Below are 25,178 nucleotides of genomic sequence, written 5' to 3'. Positions count from 1 at the left end.
GGTTGCGGTCTAGGAAAGTAACAACCCTGCAAACCTCAAGGGGGAAAAAAATTAAATTCATGAGAGGTACACAAATTATGGAAGTGATGGTGGTTGAGATTGTTCCTCTCCATTGCCTGTCCACCTTGGTTTGTAGATAATGACTAATCAGATGGGGACAAGGATAATGAAAGATACTGTATATTTGTATACAGTACTATCTCTCATTAACAGACTGAAAGGGGGGTAACGGTGTCCGTTGATGTGAATAATCCGTTGATTTGGAGTGGTTTTTGGGTGGCATTGTGATTGCACAGCACTAAACAACAGCACCGAAAACAGCGAAAACACCACAAACACAGCTAACTAAGGTCCGTTAATGAGAGGTAGCACTGTATTTCTGATATATCATGGGCATCTTTTGGATGTCTATAATAGTGTAAAAACAACTAGATGAATAAAACTATTTAAGTATCTTTTTTTCATACTTAGGTAATATATTCTGTAGGTCGTACCTTGTGTCCTATGACCAGAGTGTCTGTGATTTGACATTCCTGCAATCTTGTGTCAGCCTCACTGGCCCTCTTGATGCAGGTGGGAAAGAAGTTGCCTGTGGAGTGGCTGAACATAAGCTTGTGAGAAAACTTGAATGAGAGGACAACTTTGAAGGCTGTGAATTCTTGGGCCTCAATGAAGACTCTGACACGGAAGGGCTTCTGACCAATTATGAGGGTGTCTCTACCAAGGAATAAAAACACAAAAAAATGAAGGCCTGTTATAATGATAGGCAGATTAAGTATTTAAGTCTGGGTAGAAGAAAAATTATGATAAGTAACTGATATTTGGGAATGATTGTACTGAAATGTTCTACAAAGAAGTGATTGCACCCAAGGCACTGTATGTAGCAAAGATTTGGAAGAGACACTGGATGAAATATTTTCTACATTTTTTTAGATGACTCAGTGGTAGCACATGCATCTGGCAATTACTGAGGGAGATCAAATGTACAGGTTTAAATTTTGGTGATGGCTCAGAGGTTAGGAAAGGCATTCATTCTAAATAATGGTCCCTAACCACCAAAACCAAAGTCCTTGCTTAAAGTACCATCCTAGCCTTGAACAAGGAAATTTGCAATGAAAAACCAATTCATCATTACCATTATTACTACCTTCACTTCTGTTCCTTCCAATTATCTTCATCCCATGTACCACCTTTGCTTCAGCACTTCCTCCTTGAAATATACCCATTTGTCCTCTACTCCCATTTCTTGTGTCCTTCCCTACTTCTTCCAGGTTCTGGTATTACTTCTCTTCATTCCTTTCTATTTAACTTGTTCACCTTCAGTACTTCTCTGCCTCCCTTCCTTTTCTTATACTCTCCAATTTCCATTCTCAATCTCTTTTCTACCAGGTAATAATCTGACACTCCCCTGCTCTCTCCTCTAAATACATTTATGTCCAGAATTCTTCCAATTCTCCTTTTGGGTATCACCACATAGTCCATCAAAGCCCTCTCAACTACCTTTCTGTCATGGCTTTCCAACCCCTCTCCACAATGGCAGACATGAAAGGTGTGGTAGATCAGTGTCACATATATATGCTAGCACCTAATCAGTATGATCAAGCTGATTACACTGATATTCAGACTTCATTCACAATTATAGCCATTGACACACCAAGAAACATAAAAAAAAAAATCCAAATACCTATATTACACACAAATACTCTCTTCTCTTCCTCCACAACCACCAAATACTAGCTTCTGGAAGCATATTTATAATCATATCATTAACACACTATAAGACAACTCATTGCTGCATGCCAGACTCCCTGATATCCATCCCTCTGAATCCTCTCTCCCACAAAAGGACAGAGTCCACCTGGCCAGACTGTGGTGCGGCCACCACCCAGCTCTTCTAAGCTACCAGAAGAGACTGGATGACTGCATTGTGGACAACTGCCCAGGATGTAACACTTCACCCTATACTATTCAACACATAATGGAAGACTGCATTATACACAATCATGCATGCAAACAACACAACATACACTCTATAAAGGATTTGTGGGAAAACCCCATTCCAGCCATGGCATTCCTTGGGGAGACAAGACTGCTCAGAGACAGTCTAGGGAATGACAACAACAACAACCAAAAAACATTCACATGCAATTCTCACCATACATACAACCTTACGAAGCAGAATTAAACCACTGTGGTCAGGTACAGAGGCCGCACATCCCTCAGGGGGCTTCAGTGGAAATCTATCTCAGCTGTGTCAATAATGGATGGAATAACTTCAAACATACATACATCTATCTATATACCAAGGACTTTTTCCCCTTAGAAGGGATGTAGCCAAAATTAAAGATAAGAGAAAAAGATACATGTAACCCTCTTACCCTGCCACTCTGCCTTCCCTTGAACCATACAGCCACTATAGCCTCACTTTTTCCTACTACAGTAGTACCATTGTGCTGAATGACAAAAATAAAACTCAAATTTGACACATACATGACTATGCAACAAGGGTGGGCACTGTTGGGCTTCATACTGAAGGAGTTTAAGCCATATTTACAACCTTGGGTGGGTGGGTGAATCCTGGCATAAATTTATTAACCTCAAAGATGAACACTTACGCAGCTGCCTTGACACTCAAGTCACTCTTAAGGAAACAGACATTGCTGTCATTGCAGGCCCATGGCACCTGTGCATGGAAGGTCTGGCTAGACATGCTCAGTACAGGAGGTAGATCAAGTAGAGGTCTGTTGTCACTGGAGTTCTTGTCATGTTCGATGAGAGAGGCATTGACATGTAACTTGAGGGTGTCATTAACAGACAGCTCTGGGTAGGGCTGGAAGAAATTGGACATGAGAATATGACACACATGCATGCAAGGTTATGACTTAATAAGACTAATTAAATTTTCATAGATGTGCCAGAAGATTTTGGCAAAGGGTAAGAATGTCAATTTGGCATTCTAAAGATTTGGAGATGGCATATCACAGAGTTGACAGAAAGGTATAATGGGAGGTGTTTTGATGTATGGTATAGGGTGAAGTCAGTTCAGGGTAATCAAAAGTTTTTATATGAGTAGTAGAGCTTGTTTGAGGGTAGGGAATGGAAGCGAGTGGTTTGAAGAGAAGGTGGGCATGTGCAAGGGTTGTGCTATGTCACCATTGTTGTTCAGTGTGTACAAGGATGGGGTGGTGAGGGAGGTGAAGGCAAGGATGCTAATCAGATTGACCACCTGTCAGTCACGAGACAGACAGGTGATCCAAGAACCTGGTGAATCACAAGGGAGTGATTTTATATGCTTTGACTGGGCCATCTTTTCATATGGGAAAAGTACCTTTTGGTATATGATATATGGATGCATGTATGTATGTATTTATATATGTAGTACATATATATTTATGTAATTGTATGTATGTATGACTTTTTTGTATGTATGACTTATATTGGTTTTCAGCAGTATTATCAATTAGTAATCCGACTGTAAAATCACAACTGGGGATCAGCTATGCTAGTTCTTAATTTACCTTCCCATATTTACCTTTCCTGCTTTTTGTTCCGATTAATACTAAATAAATGGGACAGAAAATTATTTTCAATTGTGTGAACATGCTAGTGTACATATATTTCTCTGTATTTGTAAAAAAAAAAAACTTAGCTGCCAAATTATATAAACAGTAGCCTACAGGCTTCCTACTCACCTTGACCACCATTGACATATTAATCTCATGTTCTTTATTGTCAAACCACAGTTCCTTGGTCAAACTGAAAAAAAAGTGATCAAGGATAAATTATCATAAAATATTGCAAGTTCCTATAAGATTACTTTCATCAGCAGAGTGACTCACTTTAAATTTCCCAGGATTTTATTAATGGATGGATGGGGTGAAGAGGACATTGGATGTAAGGAGACTAGTTTACCAGTGTTTGTCCTTGTGGGCAATTTAATTGTATATATGCAAGAGGAATGTCTGTTGAACAAGGAAGGGAGAGGGCAAAAGATAAGTGTGAATGGAGAATGGTTGTAAATGAATAAAGAAATGACATGGCCTGATGGCATTCCTTCTTGTCAGCTCTGTATTTTTCCTGAATAGATAAGGTGGTGTTACCATCCAATCTAGTAGCAGCAGTAAACCAGCTCTGGCAGTTGGGCCCTGCTATGGAAGTGTTGTCTTGTTGCACTGCCTCTGACCCAAGTAGTGTGGTAAGGAAAAGGGATATACAGTATATACATATATATATATATATATATATATATATATATATATATATATATATATATATATATATATATACAGCAGAATAGTATGATGTATCACTATGTCTATGAATAATTCTCTTGCAACAAAGACAGGAGTTTTTCAATACAGCAGAAGGGCCACTCTGCCTTAATGGGGTCTAAATTGACTGGAACACTGTTCAGGCTGGTGTCTACCAGCTCCTTAGCTGCACAACAAACTTTTTGATCAATCAATCAATCCATCATTTAATTGTTCAATCAATTAACCACTCCTAGCCAATCACTGATCACTCCATGACCATCTAGAGAATCATGAAGGGCATAGAAATACTCGATAGAGAGGACTTGTTAAACTGGGACAAGAGGACATGGAAAGAAAATGAAAAAACATAGTTATAGAAGAAATCTAAAGAAAAACAGTTTTCCACATAGAGTGGTGGACACTTGGAACAAACTGGATGAAAAAATAGTGAGTACAAAAACCATTCATGAATTTAAGAGCAAACTAGACACTGCGAGATACAAAGGCAGGACACCACGAGCGTAGCTCCCCTTCCCGTAAAATACAACTAGGTAAATGAGTCACATGACTGCACCAATGGTCATCTGCCACAAAACAATCTATACAGCAGACAACTAATGGAGGTGTTGAAATTGTGGTGATATTAAATCTCCAAGAGCCTAAGATCCTAAGTAAAATAAATTTACCCAAAGACAGAGAAAATGATTGCCTTACCTCCTGCTGCTCATGTTGTCCCTGAAAACCAGCTGCTCAGCCTCCAGATTAATGAGGAAAGAAATTTCTGTCAAAAAATAGATTTTACAACATTAAACTCTGTTACATCCAATTACTTTGACTGATTTGTATACATGTGGAGACCATGGATTGGTGCAGTGGTCAATTCAGAGATTTCTAATGTGTGTTGGGGAGGGTATGGCCAGACAAGGAATTTTAGATTTTATGGAACGTATTTACAGCACTCAACACCTCAATAAGCAAGAATAATTCTGAGAAATTTTTCTTTTTAATGAAAACTGTGTTGGTACAGTGACTCCTCCTTATACTGTTATTCTTTATCAGTTAAATTCACAGTTACGGTATTTGGTAATCACTACCCTCGATTCTATTTACGGTAAGAAAAATTCACAGATACAGTATCCGCTAGATATTCTGAAGAGTAAAGAGCAGGGAGAAGGTACGTCTGCCATATCCTATTATTACATGTTATAATGGATTCAGTATATGGTAATTTCAATTTGCGGTAAGGTTTTCAGGAACGCATATGTGCTGTATAACGAGGACTTACTGTACCATTATTTTGAATAACTGGTGTATTTACCTAGTTGTATTTTATGGGAAGGGGAGCTATGCTCGTGGTGTCCCGTCTTCATATCACCATTTTATCTAAACTATTTTTAAATTGATGTATTGTTTTTGCACACACCACTTTCTCATCTAACTTGTACCAACTGTCTATTACTCTGTGAGGAAAGCTGTTCTTTTTCAGATCTCTTCTATAGCTGTCTTTCTTGATTTTCTTTCCATGTCCTCTTGCATTTCTATCATCCTATTTTATTAGATTCTCTCTATCAATAATTTCTATGCCTTTCATGATTCTGTAAATAGCTATCAAATCTCCTCTCCCTCTTCTTTGCTCTAGTGTCTGTAGATCAAGTTTGCTAGTCTCTCATCATATGATAGTTTTGAGTGTGTTGGTGTCAATTCTGTAATTGCTCTTTGTATTCTTTCAAGTTGATATGGGGAGAAGGTAAGAGGTGCATTGAGAGCTGTATGAAGAAATAAAAGGATGTCAGTGGAAGCAATGAATGGAATGTATGCTTATGGCAAGTTCATTTGTTAGGATCAAGTCCAATCTTGGGTCATTATATCATTGTTACATTAAATGGCATATTGCCCCACAGTCCCTAACTTCCAGCTGTTTCGTATTCCCTCCATTTCACCAGTCCCCAATTAGAATCTTCCATTAGAATTATATCATTACTCTTTTAAATCACATACCCATTGTTTGTGTATATAAATAATTCTATATAATCTTTCTTATGTCATACTTCTGTTTTTGGTGGGATTTATATCACTGCAGTCTTTTTTCCACACTGTCCACTAACTTATCTCTTTCTTCCTTTAATTTTTTCATAATTTCTTTTCAGCTTGTCAGGCTCACTCTTTTGGTATTCTTTTAAATTATTCATCTCACTTAATTGGCATCCTAGGTCTGAGCTGTTGAATGTCTATTAAATGTACTCAGCCTTTCTTGTCCTTATAACTTAAATTGGTCATCAGTAATATACTCATCATAGACATTCTTGTTCTTAGCCAGGTTGTATTACACACATAGGATAGCTTTGGCATATGGAAAGTATGAGTGAAGAAAGACTAGCAAAAAAGAGTGTGGAAAGTAGATATAGATGGGGGGATCTTTAGGGGAAAACCAAGAATGAAGTGGATGGATGGGGTGAAGAGGGCACTGAATGCAAGAAGATTGTTGAGCAAGCAAGGGAGAGGTGAAATGATAAATGTGAATGGAGAGTTGTTGTAAGTGGGCAATAAAATGATACAGCCCAAAGTGTTTTTTTCTTGTCTGCTCTGTATTTTCTTGAATGGATGAGTGGGGAAAGGGTTGACATATAATGAAGCAGTGAAGGTAAATCAGCTTCAGTTGCTAGTCCCTGCTGTGGAATTGCTCTGTCTTGCTCTGTTGTTTCTGAACCAAAGTGTGGCAGAGGATAGGGATGACCCTTCATCTATAAGGAGCTAAGACAGGATGGACAATGAATGGGTGTGGGATGAATATAGGATGGGTGTATGTTTTCCTCTGACCACCCTTCCTTTATAAGGGTTGAAGGTCCTGTTGGTATATAGTATATATGTGTACAGACTGACCTCTCATTAACGGACGTTAATTAGCGGTGTTTTCGGTATTTTTGGTGCTGTTGTTTAGTGCTGTGTAATCACTATGCCACTCAAAAACCACTCCAAATCAACGGATTATTCACATCAACAGACACCATTACCCCCCTTTTAGTCTGTTAATGGGAGGTCAATCTGTATGTAATATACAGGAGAGGAACAGTACTCATGGGATCTCTTACTCTCCAATTATCATAACTAGATTAAAATTCATGTATCGTTCCAACTTGGGCTGTAACATCTAACTCTCTTATGAATATACAGTAAGTCCTCATTATATGGTACATATGCATTCCAGAAAACCTTACCGCAAATTGAAATTACCATATACTGAACCCATTACAACATGTAATAATAGGATATGGCAGATGTACCTTCTCCCTGCTCTTTCCTCTTCAAAATATCTAGCGGATACTGTATCTGTGAATTTTTCTTACCGTAAATAGAATCGAGGGTAGTGATTATGAAATACCGTAACTGTGAATTTACCGGATAAAGAATTACTGTATAAGGAGGACTCATTGTACATGTAAATAGACTGCATGATGGCTATTTTTGGCACACTGGTTCCCACTTACTTATCCTGCCATGGTAGGTGGAACTGTTGGTGATCATTCGAAGGCTGATGGTAAAACAGATCATGTCCACCTCATGATGGCCTGGCTGCATGATCTGACAGGACCGGTCATCCAACTGCAGAACTGGGGGTGTGACCACTTGCCCCATTAGTTGAACAACAGATGTGGACCTGCAAAAAAATATCATGATTTATCTAATGTACTCCTATTCTGTTTGATAATTTATGTACAATAGTCATATATTATATAACAGACAAAACGACTTCATTATAGGACAAGCACCCAAATCTTGAAATGAAACAACTCCTGAGAATCACACAAGCCCAACTCTTATTAGGTCATGACCAAGCATTGAAATAGTATCACTACAGAATCTCCCTAGAAACGGAGAGCTGCCCTAGACATGCACCATCCAGAAAACAAAGAAAAATTAATCTTACACTGCTCAACATTAAGACAGTTATGATGATAATTGTTACCTTCAAGTCTACCAACTAGAAGCCTGTAGCTCCACAGTAATGTGCTGTGCTCTTAAGGCCTTCCATAAATCCCTTTGGGTAGAAAATTTGGACTGATGTCTGTGCTTTATTAGTGTAGATCTGTTTCTATGTTACTGGGTAGCAGGAGGACAAGGTAATCAATAAGTCTTGGAATATAGTAGAAAAAGATAGGTTTGAAAACTTCTGGATCAAGAAAGATGTGACTGAGGAGGAATGTGCAAAGACACAGGAACTTGTAAAGGATGCCAATTACTTTTATTGCAATGAGGTCAATTGGGAGGAGTGGGGAGCATGTGGTAAGGTAGACTCTTGGAGTAATGCCCTATTAAATATAGCAATAGAGAGAATCATCCAGTGATTAAAGGAAGTGACTCTAATAAGAGGGGATGATATTCCCATGAGGTTAAACTTGCTCTTTGGCAGAGAACTAAACATCATTGACTCTTTGAAATACTTCTACAATATAGGAAGAAGTGATCATGTAAAAATTTAATTTCAGATGATAAATGAGGAAACAAAGCCAAGGAAGGAATCATACAGGCAAAGCAAACTCAATTTCAGAAAGGCAGATTTCTCAGGTTTGAAGAAATTCTTTGAAGAATTTCAAAGGAATTCATGAATACCATGTTTCTGCCCTATATAATATAGTGCTGTCAGCACAATTACCCCTTCATACAATTTCTTCTCAGTATCCATTCCCAAATGTCTATTTCTCATTACACTTTTTTAATCTCCTAGGGCACATGAAACATAAGAGAGGAAAAGTTTAAATGTTACAAGGTTGGATAAAGTGAGAAACAAGGAGATGAGAAGAGTGTGGGTGGAAAAGGAGATGGGAGATAGGGTTGATGAAAAAGTATTGGGATGGTTTGGACGCATGGAAAGAATGAGTGAAGAAAAATTAGTAAAAGAAATGTGGAAGGCAGAGGTGGATGGAGTGAATAGGAGGAGGTGACTGATGATGTGATGGATGGATGGAGTAATGGGCATTGAGCAAGAAGAGGATGTCTGTTGAGGAAGTGAGAAAGTAGAAGATAGGGGTGGATGGGGAATGGGGGATAGTGAGTGGTTATGTGTGGATATTTTGATGCAGCCCAAAAGGATTTCTTCCCATTTTCAATGCTTCTGCATGAAGAATGGAGAGGGGGGTTGCTGACTATGTGAAGCAGCCTTGCTGTGGATGTGCTGTGTTTTGCTGCATTGCTTCTGACCCAGGGCAATAGATGAGATGCAGGGATGACCCGTCATCTAGGAGGAGCTAAGATGAGAAGGAGGGAGGTAGGGTGGTGAATGGGAGTGGAGTGGGTAGGGATGGAATGGGTGGGAGTAGAATTATGTCTTTTGAATTTGGCTATCTCCTTTGTAAGGAGGAAAAAACCCTTGGTATATGTATGTATGAATACCATCAGATTTTTTTTTTTTTTTTTTTTTTTTTTTTTTTATGACTCACTGACATGGGTAAGTGCCACCCCAGGGCGAGTCGAAAAATGCCACCCCCCCCACAAACCACCACTTCCACCACCTTCCACATCTGATGGTCACTAGCATGATTCACATGTAACATTCATCCACAAAACAATGTTCATACACACATCATTCATGCACACAACTCATGATAAATAAATCATGCATTAAAAGTACCTTAGGGGGAATTCGCTTTACCTTCTTTTCACCAAAAGTGCCGCGCCCCCCAAAGCGTGCCGCCCTGGGGCATTGCCCCCCCTGCCCCTCCCCTTGTCGAGGCCCTGCTCACGGGTGAAATGATATAACCTTTGATGATTTACCTTTACAGGGTTATCAGTGTTATGACCATGTGGATCCCAGACCTCATTCATAATAAAGGAAAGTACATGAACATGCAACAAAAGTATAAAGACCTTACTTGATAAGTACTGCTGTGTCGGACTTCCAGGATCCAACAACTATGTCCAAATGCTTGTTACCATCCACATCAACCCCACCACCAAGGCTGAAGCCAAAACCGGTGTGTTCAAGAGTGAAATCAGTAGCATGAATGACCTGGTAGAAGCAGAACACAAGACATTAACCTCAGTATCGACACTTACTTAATATTTGTAGCCAATGCATAAGTATTAAGTCATATAGCCAAGACTTCCTCCATATATGAATAGGTATAATGTATGATCAACGCTTGGATATTCAATCTCTGTCAATGAGGAAATTTCCCTTTCAACAGTTTGTACAATGGTCCAGCCAGCCCCTGACTCCTTGAGGCAGAGTTCTCTGACTGGGTATGATATAAAATTGTACATTTGTACTTTAACTCCTCTACTTAATGTATTAGTCTAGTGCTGAATAACCAGTTTGTATTATTTACCCTCATTATCCTCGTCTATGGATAGGCTACATGATGACCATTCTAAATATGGTTCACTTTCACAGCTTCCCCACAGAGATGACTTGCCTATACTTGTGCAGCCATGAAAGCCACATATATTCATACAGAGCTCTTCCCTTACCCCTGGACATTCCCTTAAATTGACATCGGAATGAACACACAATCCAAATTTTTGTCCATGAAAATAAATCCATTCTCCCTTTACCATTTTCCTCCTTGATCTTTCATATGTTATCATACTACCATAAGTTTATTACTGTGTACATATGGAAGGAGTGCTTAGCTTTTATTTATCTTTTTTTTTAGAGGGTACAGGTAAACAAGATATCAAACCTACCTGGGAAGGTTTTATGCTGAGTCCATGCTCTAACCCATGAAACACATAGACAGTACCACCTTGCTCATAAGGGGCACCCACTAGAAGGTCTGCCAAAAAGAAAATGGGTCCCTATCAGGAGGAGAGGCTAAAATCTAAGTAGCGACAGGGCAACTCACTTAGGAAAGGAAACTAACAATGTCACAAGGAGGCATACCAAGCTGCTTTAAGTCAAACTGTTCAGTGAGCTTTCTAAAGTGAATCGACCAGGTCTTGTTTTGGCATTGAGTGACATTGATACCATTCATGTTCTTGTAAGCCACACTAGCTATTAATGTTCCACAATGAAGGAAGTGGATCTTTAACAGAAGTACTGCCAGATATTATATATGACAATGAATCATCTAGGTAGTACTATATTCAAAGCTACCAGCTTAAAGATCAGCCACAAAGAGACAGAACCTTTTGTATGTTACAGCAAAAAAATCTTGTTCATCAAGAAACTATTTTTTCATATACAAAAGAGGGGCCACACGTAAATGGTTACAATGACTTTAATATCTGACCTTTTTCCAATATTGTAAATAATGTCATAGGGCAGGGGTGAGCAACTTTTTAAGGGGACCCCCCGCCCAAAATATTTTTTTCTGAAGGATCTTGCTGATTTTTTCTGTGTGATATCTAGGTCTGAGGAAACCTTCACAGCATGAGTTTTATTCAGATCTGACGAGTAGTTTTTTATTTTTTAATAGAAAACGTAAAGAATACCATATTTTTGGGCTTCTTTCAAATCCTATCTCCTCTTACAATTTTTATTTGATGTCTTTCATTTTACAGCAAAAGAATCTTCTACATATATAAAAAAAAAAAATAGAAAGCTTTTTTTAATATCTTTGTTTAACGTCGAGGAAAAAAAATATAAAAAAAAATTATCGAAAAAAAGCAAAATTTTGACTTTGACACATTATTAAAAACAATTATTTAACATATGCAAAAAAACTCTATTTTATTTTTTGTCATTTATCTAGCTATTAATAGAGACCTCATATGCAAAAATTGGTTGAAAATTGAGGGAGGAGATAGACTTTGAGTATCAAAAACTTGCATTTTTCAGAAATGAGTGTTAAAGTATTTTTTTTCCCTTAGTTTGACTAAATTTTACATTGGACCTCCTAAGACCCATTGAAAACAGGTTCCATTGTATTTTTATGATGATTTTGCATCTTTCAAGTAACTCAGGCACTTTGTACCCTCCTATAGTGTAGGATATTATTCACTCAAAGTGAGGGTCTCATAAGCCGCCACCTCCATCTTTGTCGCAAAGTTTGAGTTCTTGGTCTAGAATGACCCAGCAAGGTAGTCTGATTGCTGGGATTCAGCTCTCTTTCTTTTCTTGGGTTTCCTTTCTGGTGTTGGAACAGGCTCTTGCTGCATCAGGGACATCACTGTGAGGTTTGAGACTCTAAACCCAAGGTGTTGCAACAAGGAGGCATCCTTGTAGCCACTTGTTAGCAAACAGTTGTTTGCGTAGAGACAACTTGTCTGATATAGGTGTAGAGGACAGAGGATCAGGTGCTGAGGATGTGGATGTAGATGGAAGGGAGAGAGCTGCTGGAGGGAGTACTAGTGGTGGTGGTGGGGGGTGGTGATAACAAAGTTGATGCTGGGGTTCTTTCTTTCTCCCCTTGAGTTGCTAATGTAGACGTTCTTATCTTCTGCAAGTGTGCCTTTTGTTTGGATAGCTTAGGCATGGCTAATATCTTCAAATATCTCTTCACTGAAAAATAGATGCGAGTTTCACACGGCAAATTAGTGAATGCGGCAAGCTAACGTGTACATGTCCTTTACTTTTTAAGGCTCAGGCCACTGCCAGTCGTGCAGGCTGAACTTCCTCACACCACATACTCACGTGCATGCCGGACGTAAGAGAAAACTTTATGAGTATATCAAACGCAAAAAAATAGGGTAAAATATGGTCAAAACGTATGTAAACAATGGTCGTGCGCAGCATGTGGCTGCCAGGGGGAGGGAGGGTAGGCCCTTTAAACCCTTTAAAAATGGCGGTACGATAAAAATACTTTACCAGCATCTAGAGCAAGATCCCTACTATGTATTTGTGCAATAAAAAAAAAATCGATTTTTTCTTAAATCTGGGGGCGGGGGGTCCCCTTAAACGTGGGTGCCAAAATCAGCCAAATCTTTGATGCAAAAATTTCTCACATGCCAACAGAGTAAAATTATAGGCCTATATACAAGTATGGGGACCCTCCCTTCACCCCATAGACCCTCTAATTCATTACCCAGTGCAGCATGCAGTTACTAATGGTCATAAAAAGGTTTTGTTTGTATATATATATATATGTATATATATATGTATATATATGCATATATATATATACATAATATATATATATATATATGTATGTATATATAAATATATATACATATATATATGTATGTGTATATATATATATATATATATATATATATATATACTCGATCCTCTATTTAACGGACAAATACATGGAAGGACTGGTCAGTTGCTGCCAAATGTAAACAGATCAGACTGGATCGGTAAATAACGGACAAACCGTTGTTGGCAATTTGGTACGGTATACATTTATTGATTTCTTTTAGTGTGCCTGAAAATAGTATAGTAATAATGCATTGATTAGTTTTAACACACACAACAGGTAAACGTGAAATAAATGAACAGAAATAAAGACGCCGGCACTCCCTCCTCCCGCTTCCTTTCCTTCCTCTCACGTGGGATCTGACGTCATCGCCTGGCGACTTCACCACAACGCCTGGTGTTGGTGGACCGGATTTCGATCGGATAACTACGCAGCAACGGACGACTGAGCCATCGTCCGGTTCTATAGCGGACGGAATTTTTTCTCCACATAATCAAGGATTCGTTACATCGGTATCCGCTTAATGGAGGGTCGAGTGTATATGTGTATGTATATATATATATATATATATATATATATATATATATATATATATATATATATATATATGCGTGCCAGGCTTTGCACGCGTGCCAAAGGTTGCCCACCCTTGGCAGAGAGATTTTTAGACATCCTAGCTTGGTTTCAACTGTTTCTGATGTCACTGACAACATAACTCTTATATCGACGACTCCGCAAGGGTGTAACAGGTCTCTCCGTATTGATGGCATTGTATCAACTAGTTCCACAATAAACGTCTATAGTTTCAACAGCTCACTGGCTAGTCACAATCGCTTCCTTGAAAATAGTAGTTGAGAGACCTATTGGAGAAATGAGGCAACTGTAATACCCATCTTCTTCACCTTGTTGATAGTTGCAGGTCATGAACACAGCTAGAAATTGATTTTACTATATTTAGATTGTACTTGTGACATCCCGTCTGGAAACTCTCTATGTAACAAACTTCACACTTAATGATAATTTCGTCACGAAAAGGATGGACTACCGGTCTAGTTTCTCATTTTCTATTTACCCACCTTGTAGGAGTTATAGTCGACAAGGGTAAAATTAGAGTATTTTTACGTATTATTAATCGGTCGTCCCTCCCTATCAATTGCATAACTCGATGTATTGCAATCTGTAATAATATAATTTGCAATCTTAACCGTGAAATCCAATATTTGTGTTCTGTCATCCTTTATAAATTTTGTAATACCGGAAACCATAGAAATTTCCAGAATAAGTGGAATTCTCATGTGTTACCATTGATCTCTGTCATATTTCTACTTGAATCCGCACAGTTCCTAAAAATAGAAATAAACATTGCTATGACGTCACATGTTATTGCGCGGTTAAATCCCTTGAGGACAAACAAATGTACGTCTTGACACACTTTTCATTTTCTTGATAAAAATACACACATTTTTTGGCTATTTTGGCGAGATTCGACTTGATTACCTTTTTAAAGTGCCACCCATTAAACACTGCTGCAATAAATTATGTCGTAGTGACTCACATTATCATTATGAGGATAAACTGCATGGGAAGAGTGTTACTTGAAAATGTCAGCGTTCTTGAAAACGTCAGCGTACTTAAAAATGTTTCAGCGTGTGGGAGGATTTTACCACCGAGAACGTGAAAAAGACATAACCATATGCATCACACACTTTGTATGTGAATCTGGACCTAATGATACCCACATCCAATCCTGCCCTCTCAAGCCCAGAGCAGGTTAGACCACCAATCACTGATACGGTACATTGTTGTCCAATTCAAATCCAAATATGGTTTATTCATCCATTGTCAACAACAGAGCCTCAGAAGCTTAAACCGGATCCACACTGCATGTAGTGTCCACACTGAGTGGGCATGAGGAAAGAATGCCAATCTCAGATGGAATTCTTACCTATGTCATTGGATAGCTCCTATCATTCTGGGTATTTTTAAACCCCATGAAATTGAATAGGTACTGCAAATTAATAGTAACGTCAATACCGATTTATATATATATATATATATATATATATATATATATATATATATATATATATATATATATATATATATATATATATATATTTTTTTTTTTTTTTTTTTTTTTTTTTTTTTTTTTTCCTGCGGGGGCTGCGATGAAGAATGGCACAACAGCACTTGACTCAAAAACTTTTGCAAAATTATTGCCAATGCTGAGAGAAGATAAAGCATAAAAAAGTTTGTCTACAGGTGTCTATAATTTTTCGTACTAGCCTATTTTTATCAAAGAAAAATCGGTAAATCTAAAGTTGTTTTCCAGTTTTACAGATGCAGTTCTTAAATCATTGAATAGCTCCTATTATTCTGAGTATTTTGAACCCCTATAAATAAGTACCACAGATTAATAGTGACGTCAGTAGTGATCTCTAAAGGCTGTGTATCTTTGACAGGGGCAGCCGTTTGAAAATCACAAGCACACCTAACCCAACTCTCATTTTTTAATGTCACAGGTCAGAGTAAATCTTTCCTCATATTATCAAGCTCGCACTTTGGTCCTTTGCTCTTGATGTCCCGTAAACAGTGATGCTGCTTCAATAATTATATGAAATATTGGGTGTGATTCCTGTACAATCAATGGGGCTATACTCGTTGCATCGAAAAATGGCCGTTAGGGCGGAGCACTGGGAGTCCCCCTGTGTTGCCACATATAATTATTTTATAATTTTATTTTATTTTATAATTTTATTTTATAATTTCATAATGTTGCCATATATAATTATATTATAATTTTTTGTCACACACCACCACTGAGGTAAAAATCAAAGCAATGTTTTCTATACAAAGGTTTCGTTTCCTCGAGTCATAGACAAGGCATATGAGCAAGAGAGAGCGACGTTGCCGCTACATCTATTCTTTGGCCCCGCCCCCCTCACACTGCATTCAGTGTGAGCCGTGCGGGCCGTGTTATCTGGGGAGATGTGGCAACACCGGGAGGTCTCCTAATCCCGCCTTAGCGGTCATTTCTCGTTGCGCTGACTATAGCAGAAGTGGCTACGACGGAGAGCCTTGTTCCAGCCTTGTTTCCACTCTTTAGTCCTCGACACTCCAACCAGCGCTTCAGTTGGATGTTGGAATAATTGTCATTATGTTGAATGTTAATCTTGGGCCCAAGGACATCGCCTTCTAACAATAAAATCTTTGGAAAAAGGCCGCATGTTGATAATGTTTATTTTTCAATGCATTGGGATTGTCCGCAACTTGGTAGTTTACCTAACTGTCGATAGCGATCGTGGTAACTGTGACGTCAACAATGCCGCTTGCTATTCCAATATAAATTAATTCTGTCGACGAACTTCTTCCTACGATTTCATGGAATATTGCCAGAACCCCCAACAAGCAATCAGGAGGAACAGTGGCGGAACTATCGATAAAATAAAGTTAAGATTTACATACTCCCTAAATCTCAACGCGCGGGATTTACCTGAGGAATCTTTGTCCTTGACGAACCAATTACCGACCAGAAAAAGAGAAACGTGGACAAGGCTGAGGAGCTATTGGTGCGATGCGTTTTTGTTTCTTGTCGCTCCTAATGGATGAAGCCTTAAGTCAAAACGACAGGAATTTTCTCACTTTTACCCAAGTTCCTCCCAAGCAACCATTGGCGGATCTAGAGGGCTGAAGCCCCCCCCCCTAATTTTTTTCTTTAATCACTTCATTGGAGAGGTCGAGAAACCTGCCTCCTGTACACCGGTATGTGGCAGAAAACAGTAATACAAAGGCAGATTCCCCACCCCCCATCATTTAATAAAACACTTCAGTGAGAATAATTGGAAGGTTATTCAACACATTACCAAAGGCAAATCTTCAAAATGTAAGATTAAATATTTTGCCCAATATTTTGAGACACTAAGTCAAGTGAGAACATGTACTTTAATCTATATTCAAAATCATCGTATCCGTGCTACAGAGTACATAATTATCTAAATGCATCATCTATATTTACATAATTCAAGTTAGCCCCCTCCCCCAAGCGTCATCTACATTTACAAAATTCAGGTTAGCCTCCCCACCCCCAATCTTTTCAGCCTGGATCCCCCACTGCAAGCATCCACAGGCATTTGTCTTTGTTCTGAAGATTGTAGGGAGGGAAGACTCGTCCAGATATTAAGATATTCGCCATCGAATCTGCAGAGAATGAAGACACCTTACCGTAACGTCCATCGAGGTCTAGGTCCTGAGCCAGTAGGGACGTTCCGAAGCGGCCGAACTCGCGAAGTCCTTTTAACTCTTGGGCTTCTTCCTCCGCCCTCGCGTCTTCCTCCTCCTTCGCACCTTCCTCCGCCCCGTCTTCCTGAAGAACGAAAACACGCAGTTCTTACATCAGATACTCTTGTTGGTATTAAAGTTATCCCCTTTTTTTTTTGCCAGAGTTTTCAATCCACACCAACTATGTGGACAAAAGTTAGATACGGGTGCGGACTGGGGCAGGTGGTCTATTACAGAACTGTGTTTTGTAAGACTGTCCCAAAATCGGATCTTGATTGGTTTGTGGGAGTTGTCATCTACCCGACAGGTTTGCTGATTCACACGAAGAACATTCAGACGGTGCTACTTTAGAGCGTGGCCTACCTCGGTATCCGTACTCTACGCTGTAAAATGTCCTTCATTGGTATGATTTTAACACGAGTGCTTCTGACCGGTTAGGTTAAGTTAAGCTGGTTAGGTTAAGTTAGGTTAGTACTATAGGTTCGGTTAAGTTGGTTAGTGCTATAGATTAGGTTAGTGTTGTAGGTTAGGTTGATTAGGTTAGGTTAGATAGATAGATAGACTTTATTTGGCAATAAATCAAAGTACATGATGTGCAAATAATGACAAGAACACATAGTTCAATAGTGGAGGTAAAAAGTGCAATAGTGGAGGTAAAAAGATAAGATCTGACCGGTTAGGTTCAGTTAGGTTAGTACTATAGGTTAGGTTAAGTTGGTTAGTGCTATAGGTTAAATTAGTGTTGTAGGTTAGGTTAGTGCAATAGTGGAGGTAAAAAGACCAGATAGACTGCAAGGCAATTTGTAAAAGTGCAGGTAGACCGCACGCTAAAATAACACCACAGAGATTTAATGGACGATGCAATACGCCTACCTGCTTCTGCACCAGAGGATGATAATAGACAAAAACGCTGCCTCCGTCAGGTACTTTTCTGAATACACCGGCCAGGGGCGATCCCACGGCCAGATCGTCGATGCCGTCTCCGTCGAAGTCTCCAGCAGCCAAGACGTAACCGAAGAAGGCGCTGACCTGATTCCCCGTCAAATTCCGCTCCGGGATTGGTAATAGGTCAGACGTGTAAAATTTGACCTGCAGAAGGGTGGTGGCATCAGAGAGAGACAGTGTCTTCCAAACCGAACAAGAAAACAACGGTATAGCTTTAATCGAGAGGCAGCTCAAGAACAACAATGCTTGTTGTATATAGTAATGCATAGAAGGAAAAATCTTTTAGACAAGTCACGGGAAACGTAATTCACAATTCTTAAATTCGGCTACACAAATACCTACAGGACCAAGTTCACTAATACATCGTCTGATTATATAACTAATAATATATTTACTTATCTACTGATCTTTATATTTACTTATTTTTAGCTAACGACTGGATATAAACACGCGTACTCTATTCCAACCGAAGTGAAAATAGACTCGGTGATTTCCTGGTTGTTCAAGGAATGGCGCAACAGCAAAACATAATGCTTGTGGCTCGTGAACAATGTCCCCTCTAATTTTTTGCTGTGAGTGAACGTAGAAATTTGCTTGTGTGCAAATTTTGCCTTCTTTGCAGTGTTTACCATGCGAGTCACCATACTGACCGCCGAACACATTACAAACGATCTCGAACTAAGTTACATGTGAAATTATGAAATTGTACACTTACATTTCAAAGGTCATTGGCAGATTCTTGAATTCACATCGTTTTTTTTATTATTATTCTTTATCATGAAACTATACGATTAATTTCTTTAATAAAGAAATAAATTTCGTCTTGAAAAAATCTTGTGTGTGCACTTTTTTTTTTCTTTATACGCTAGTTATTAAACACGTGCATGACAGCATGCACATTTCAGGGGGAACATTGCTCGTGAGACTAACAATAACATTCCAGATTTCTACAAAGTCAAGAGCGGACGAGTAGTAAAACAGGATTTACATCAGAGTTGCAACAATCCATAAGTGACCAGAGAGTCGAGGTAGTAATGTAATTGTGATCAGTCGCCCAGACACTACGTTCGAGTCTCAGCCAGTAAGTGAAAAAACCGTTGTAAATATGAATAGCCTATAAACACTCCTCGTTTGTTTCTACTTCTACACGGTCTTTCGAACAAGTTGAAAAATATATAAACTGTATCATACCGCCACTTGATTGGGGCTTGGAGAGTGCAATTCCCACATAAAATAAATATGAATACAACAAATAAACAGATAAATGATAAAAATAAAATAAAACAAAATAGAATAAGAAAATGTAGAATAGAAATAAACGAATAAAATGAATAAATAAACGATATGGAAATAGATAAAATTAATAAATAAGTGAATAATTTTTTTTTTAACAAGTGAGACCGACATACCTGACCTTTGAAGTTATCGATGCCCGGATGTGAGACGGCCAAGTCTCGACTTCGACCTCGTCCTCGGAAGTTGCCCCAAGTCATTGCCCAGCCTTCGTAAGAGAAATCCAGACTGTCATCCGATGACTTCGTCCTTGTCGACCCTTCCTCCGTTTGCTCAGCGTCGAGAAGAACCTTCCAGACGCTTCCTTCATAGATCCAGGAAGGGTTAGGAGACGCAATTAGTGCTATCGTTATCTTATCACTATGATCAGCATCGTCATCATCGTTGTCACCATTATTATTATTAAAAGACGAGGGCAATGCTTCCATCCACGACTAATCTGGCTGCAATTCGCTATATTCGAAATAAAACAGATAAATAAATAAATAATGAATAAAATACAAATAAAAGTCTTTCCACAACGTCTCCCCCCACCCCCCCCACCCCGTTCTCCACCTCACCTTCCCATTCTCTTCACATTCTCTCCGTTTTCTTTCATATTTCTCAAACAATTCATTACAAACCCGTTAATCTCTTCCTTTCTAGAGTCGTGGGTACAGTCGATCTCGAGTGGCGGCCGGGAACTCTAACCACTGCTCCATCGTGTGTGTGTGCGCACGTGCGTGTGTTCGTGTGTATGTGGGTGGGTGGGTGGGTTGGTGTATTCTTACCTTATTGTACTTAATTGTACTACACAGGAAAATAGCAATGCTCGTGAGGACCCGTCTCTCCAATTAATCATACCTGGCTTCAAATACATGTATGGTCCAATCATGGTCTACATCGGGGTTTCTCAAACTTTTTAGCCATATCGCCCCCTTTTTCAATTGAAAAAAAAACGATCGCCCCCCTTAATTGGAAAATAATAATAAAAATTATTGCAACAATGATAAACAACTAATTTAAAATGTCTTCCATTGTGTTTTAATGAGATCCTTGGGGCTGGTGCTTCGCTGCCAGATCTTTTATATTAGGCTTAAAATTTGTAAATTAGAAGCAATACCTGTGACGTCCCCCCACCCCCGAGCTCAAATATTGCCCACTGGGGGGGCGATATCGCCCCCGTTGAGAATGACTGGTCTACATCCTTAATTTCCAATTATACATTTAGATTTGAATTCAGGATTCTGTGCGTGTGTTTGTATGCGCATGTGCGTGTGTTTGTGTTAGTATGCGCGCGTGCGTGTGCTTGTGTATATATGCGCGCGAGCGTGTGTGTATTTACCTAATTGTATTATACAGGAAAGGAACAACGCTCGTGGAGTCCCGCCTCCAAATCTTCAAATTACTATACCTGGCCTCAAATTCATGTACAGTTCCTACTAAATCTAGATCCTTGATTTCCCGCAGCGCTGCGATACTGAAATTATTTCAGCCCTGGGCGGGATTCGAACCCGACCTCCGTAGTGGCTGCAAGGAACTCTACCAACTGCGCTACGAGTTGTGTGTGTGTGATTCACCATGGTCTTGGGTCACGTGTTAGACTCGTGATCGACAGCTATTTCCCTCCCGGAAGAGAGCTCAGAGCTCGTATGATCGATCTATGGGTAATGCTGTGACCTTACACGCACATCCAACTCCCCGCCCACGAGAATTGGAGTAACGGGTCGAGGCGCAGCGATACTGAAAGTAATTCAGCCCTGGGCAGGATTCGAACCCTGACCGCCGTAGTGACTGTCGGAGACTACCAATGGCGTCACCGAGTGTGTGTTCAAGCGCGTATGTGTGTGTGCACTAGTAGCAATAAAACCTACCTTGTCCATAGTATGCAACAGGTCCAGCTACGTAGATACTGGAACTATCCTGGAAGAGAAAAGAAGGAAGATTGTCACAAAGATTTCAACGCGGATACCACCTGATTTCATGTATAAACTATTCCCTATCGCCGGAAGATTCAGGTCCGGGTGACATACCCGAAATGATGATAATAATAATAATGATAATAATATTAATGATAATAATGATAATAGTGATGATAGTGATGATAGTGATGATAATGATGATAATAATGATAATAATGATAATAATAATAATAATAATAATAATGATGATAATGATGATAATGATGATAATGATGATAATAATGATAATGATGATAATGATGATAATGATGATGATAATGATGATGATGATAATGATGATAATGATAATAATGGTAATAATGGTAATGGTGGTAATAATGGTAATGGTGGTAGTAATGGTAAGGGTGGTAGTAATGGTAGTAATGGTGGTAGTAATGGTAATGGTGGTAGTAATGGTAGTAATGGTTATAATAATAGAAATGATAATGATGATAGTAATGACAATAATAATGATGATAATAATGACAATAATAATGATTATAATAATGACAATAATAGTGATAATAATAATGACAATAATGATAATAGTAATGATAATGATAACAATAATAATAACAATAATAACAACAATGATAATAATAATAGTAATAATAATGATTGATAATAATGATAATGATAATAATAATAATAAATAATAATAGTAATGATAATGATAATAGTAGTAATGATAATGATAATGATAACAATAATGATAATAATAATAATTGATAATAATAATAATAGTAATAATAGTAATAATATTAATAATAATAATAATAATAATAGTAATAATAATAATAAAAGTATTATTAATGAATATAATGATAATAATGATAATAATGATATAATGATAATAATAATAATAATAATAATAATAATAATAATAATAATAATAATAATGATAATAATAATAATAATAATAATAATAATAATAATAATAATAAAATCGTTGGCTTAAAACTAGGGCCAGTCGACTGTTATAGACTGGCGGAAAAAAAAAAAAAAAAAAAAAAAAAACAGCAATGAATTACCTCACTCAGCAAAACGCTCGTCCCTCCATGGCTGTAGGCTGTCTTCGAAATGCTTACCACCCCTGGATCTGAAATAAAACGTGAATTTCGTTGCAGAGTCAACTTTTTCACTACGATGAAACACACTCACTCCCACCCGTTCCACTCCCATCCAACATGATGACTTCTCTCTTGTCTTAACTCCTCTATTCTCCTACGACGAAACACTTTAAGAAATATGTCTTGGCTGAGAACAACAAATGATTTCATTCAGCTGAAGAACTAAGCTCTAGCCTGAATGAGCTCTAGAAGGATAGACTCACTCTAGAACAGCGTTTCTCAACCTTTTTACCCTTGCGTAACCTTTAGAATAAATTGCATGTCTCAAGGAACCCCTGGGCAAAAAAAAAAAAAAAAAAAAAAAAAATACATATACCATATCTTTCTCATTTTATTTTCGTAGTAATAATAGGTTAGATAAGATGATGTCTATATCACATTATTACAATAATCGAGAATATGTCGTGCGTGTTTAATTCTATTACGTATATGAAATTAAATCAAAAATCAAAAGTGCATTAGCTTATCTCACTTGTTCTCGCGGAACCCTTAGGGACCTTTTGCGGAACCTTAGGGTTCCGGGGAACCTTAAGGGTGAAGAGACGGTGCTCTAGAGTCTAGACAATAATCTGGTTTCTGGACTGAATAGAATAAACTGTCATCCACCAGAAAAAATGAGTTCCAAGGTTCTGTAACCGTTCCCTCAACAGGAAATTGGCAACTTTATCTGTTTATTATTTGGTTGATTTTCATTTATTGTTATTTATCTGTCAATTTATTCCTATTTACTTTTTACCTGTTTGTTTATCATTTAACAATACCTATGCATTTACTTATTTTATTTATTATTATTTATATTATTATAATGTTTATTCTATTTTATTTTATTTTATTATTATTATTTTTTTTATTATTATTATGTTTGTTCTGGCACCCGACCTAGTTAGGGACCAAAAGGTCTCCTGTCGACATGCTCCGCCTTTGTAATCCTTTGTAATTTTATTCTCGCTGTCGCCAGATGCATCACTTCCATAACCTCTGAGGAACCAACTGAATCTGACTATGGCGTAAGCAAAGATAAAACCTGTATGAATTGTTACCTTGGCGACAGACTTGACTGGAGGAAATAGATAAATGAATAGCTAAATAAATAATAGATAATTAATTTATTCATAATATATATATATATATATACATATATATATATATATATATATACTGTATATATCTCGATCGTGATGACATGGAATTAAAGTCAAAAGTTATGTGATTGAAAAAGATATGTACATACATATATATATATATATATATATATATATATATATATATATATATATATATATATATATATATATAGTAGTGGAGGGTCACCAGACCAATGCGAATAGAATATACTGTAAAAGAATTGTTGATGCGGGTAAAAAAAATGATAATTAAATAAAATAAAATAAAATAATATAAAATTAAATCAAATGAAACGAACACTGAAAGAAGAATTTGCGGAAACCACAGGAGGTCACTCACTCATAAAGGTGTTGAGGCGTGCGGGCGCGGTGTCGCCGTGGCTGAAGATGTAGCAGACGCCCCGCGACTGGAGCGAAGGCGTGATAATCTTGTACCCCCTCGACTTCGGCAGGAACTTGACGTACCGCGGGGCGCAGCTCTGCAGGAGGCGTTGGCGAGAGACAGAAACATTATTTATCTATTATCTCACTGTCGGCGAGATAGGAAGCATTCGCTTCCTTGTGGGTTCGAATCCCGCATTCCTCTCCGATTTCCGGCAGTGACTGTTACCTGCCCCAATAGTCCCCTAAGCGCAAAAAAGGGCAAAGGTGATGGCTTCGGCCGCAGTTACTCGGCGCCTCTCGGCATAGCATCTATACCTTTTTATTCCATACCGCCATAAAATATTGAGTCCATGAAATATATAGCCAATAGGATACTCCATACATGAAGAGAGAGAGAGAGAGAGAGGAAGGGGGAGAGGGAGAGAGATAAAGAGAAGAGAGAGAGGAAGAGGGAGAGGGAGAGAGATAAAGAGAAAGAAAAGAGGGAGATAAAGAGGAAGAGAGCGAGAGATAAAAAGGAACAGGGAGAGAGAGAGAGAGAGAGAGAGAGAGAGAGAGAGAGAGAGAGAGAGAGAGAGAGAGAGAGAGAGAGGAACAGAAGAATAACGATGTTGTCCATAATCCACCCACAGACCCTTCGCGGACCTCCATCCAGCACACCATCATGGTTTGACGTTTCCCCGAAGACACTCCCCCGAAGTACTCACCACGAGTTCGGAAGAAGAGTTGGCGTTGGTGAAGATCGTTTCTCCGAACC

The 25,178-nt window shown here is 38.4% G+C and overlaps 1 protein-coding gene across 2 annotated transcripts in view; it reads right to left on the bottom strand.

The window, feature by feature from the left end:
• Positions 1 to 25,178, bottom strand: part of LOC143040694 (integrin alpha-8-like) — a 59,943-nt gene that overhangs the window by 20,877 nt on the left and 13,888 nt on the right. For both annotated transcript variants that reach the window (XM_076212009.1, XM_076212010.1), the window contains exons 4-17: positions 25,129 to 25,178; positions 24,378 to 24,516; positions 22,815 to 22,882; positions 21,697 to 21,745; positions 19,960 to 20,147; positions 18,479 to 18,694; positions 17,549 to 17,690; positions 10,935 to 11,023; positions 10,121 to 10,257; positions 7,739 to 7,908; positions 4,968 to 5,034; positions 3,693 to 3,756; positions 2,616 to 2,830; positions 495 to 717 (exon numbers count right to left, since the gene is read on the bottom strand). The exon at positions 25,129 to 25,178 is cut by the window's right edge and continues 51 nt beyond it. In XM_076212009.1, coding sequence (XP_076068124.1) covers positions 495 to 717; positions 2,616 to 2,830; positions 3,693 to 3,756; positions 4,968 to 5,034; positions 7,739 to 7,908; positions 10,121 to 10,257; positions 10,935 to 11,023; positions 17,549 to 17,690; positions 18,479 to 18,694; positions 19,960 to 20,147; positions 21,697 to 21,745; positions 22,815 to 22,882; positions 24,378 to 24,516; positions 25,129 to 25,178 — 1,817 coding nt within the window. The remainder of the gene's footprint in view (positions 1 to 494; positions 718 to 2,615; positions 2,831 to 3,692; positions 3,757 to 4,967; positions 5,035 to 7,738; positions 7,909 to 10,120; positions 10,258 to 10,934; positions 11,024 to 17,548; positions 17,691 to 18,478; positions 18,695 to 19,959; positions 20,148 to 21,696; positions 21,746 to 22,814; positions 22,883 to 24,377; positions 24,517 to 25,128) is intronic.

The sequence above is a fragment of the Oratosquilla oratoria genome, chromosome 29 (assembly GCF_046742065.1).
Source record: "Oratosquilla oratoria isolate Oo_2021 chromosome 29, ASM4674206v1, whole genome shotgun sequence".
NCBI lineage: Eukaryota > Metazoa > Arthropoda > Malacostraca > Stomatopoda > Squillidae > Oratosquilla > Oratosquilla oratoria.
The sequence above is the reverse complement of the archived record's forward strand: the minus strand, read 5'-3'. Positions and strand labels throughout refer to the sequence as shown.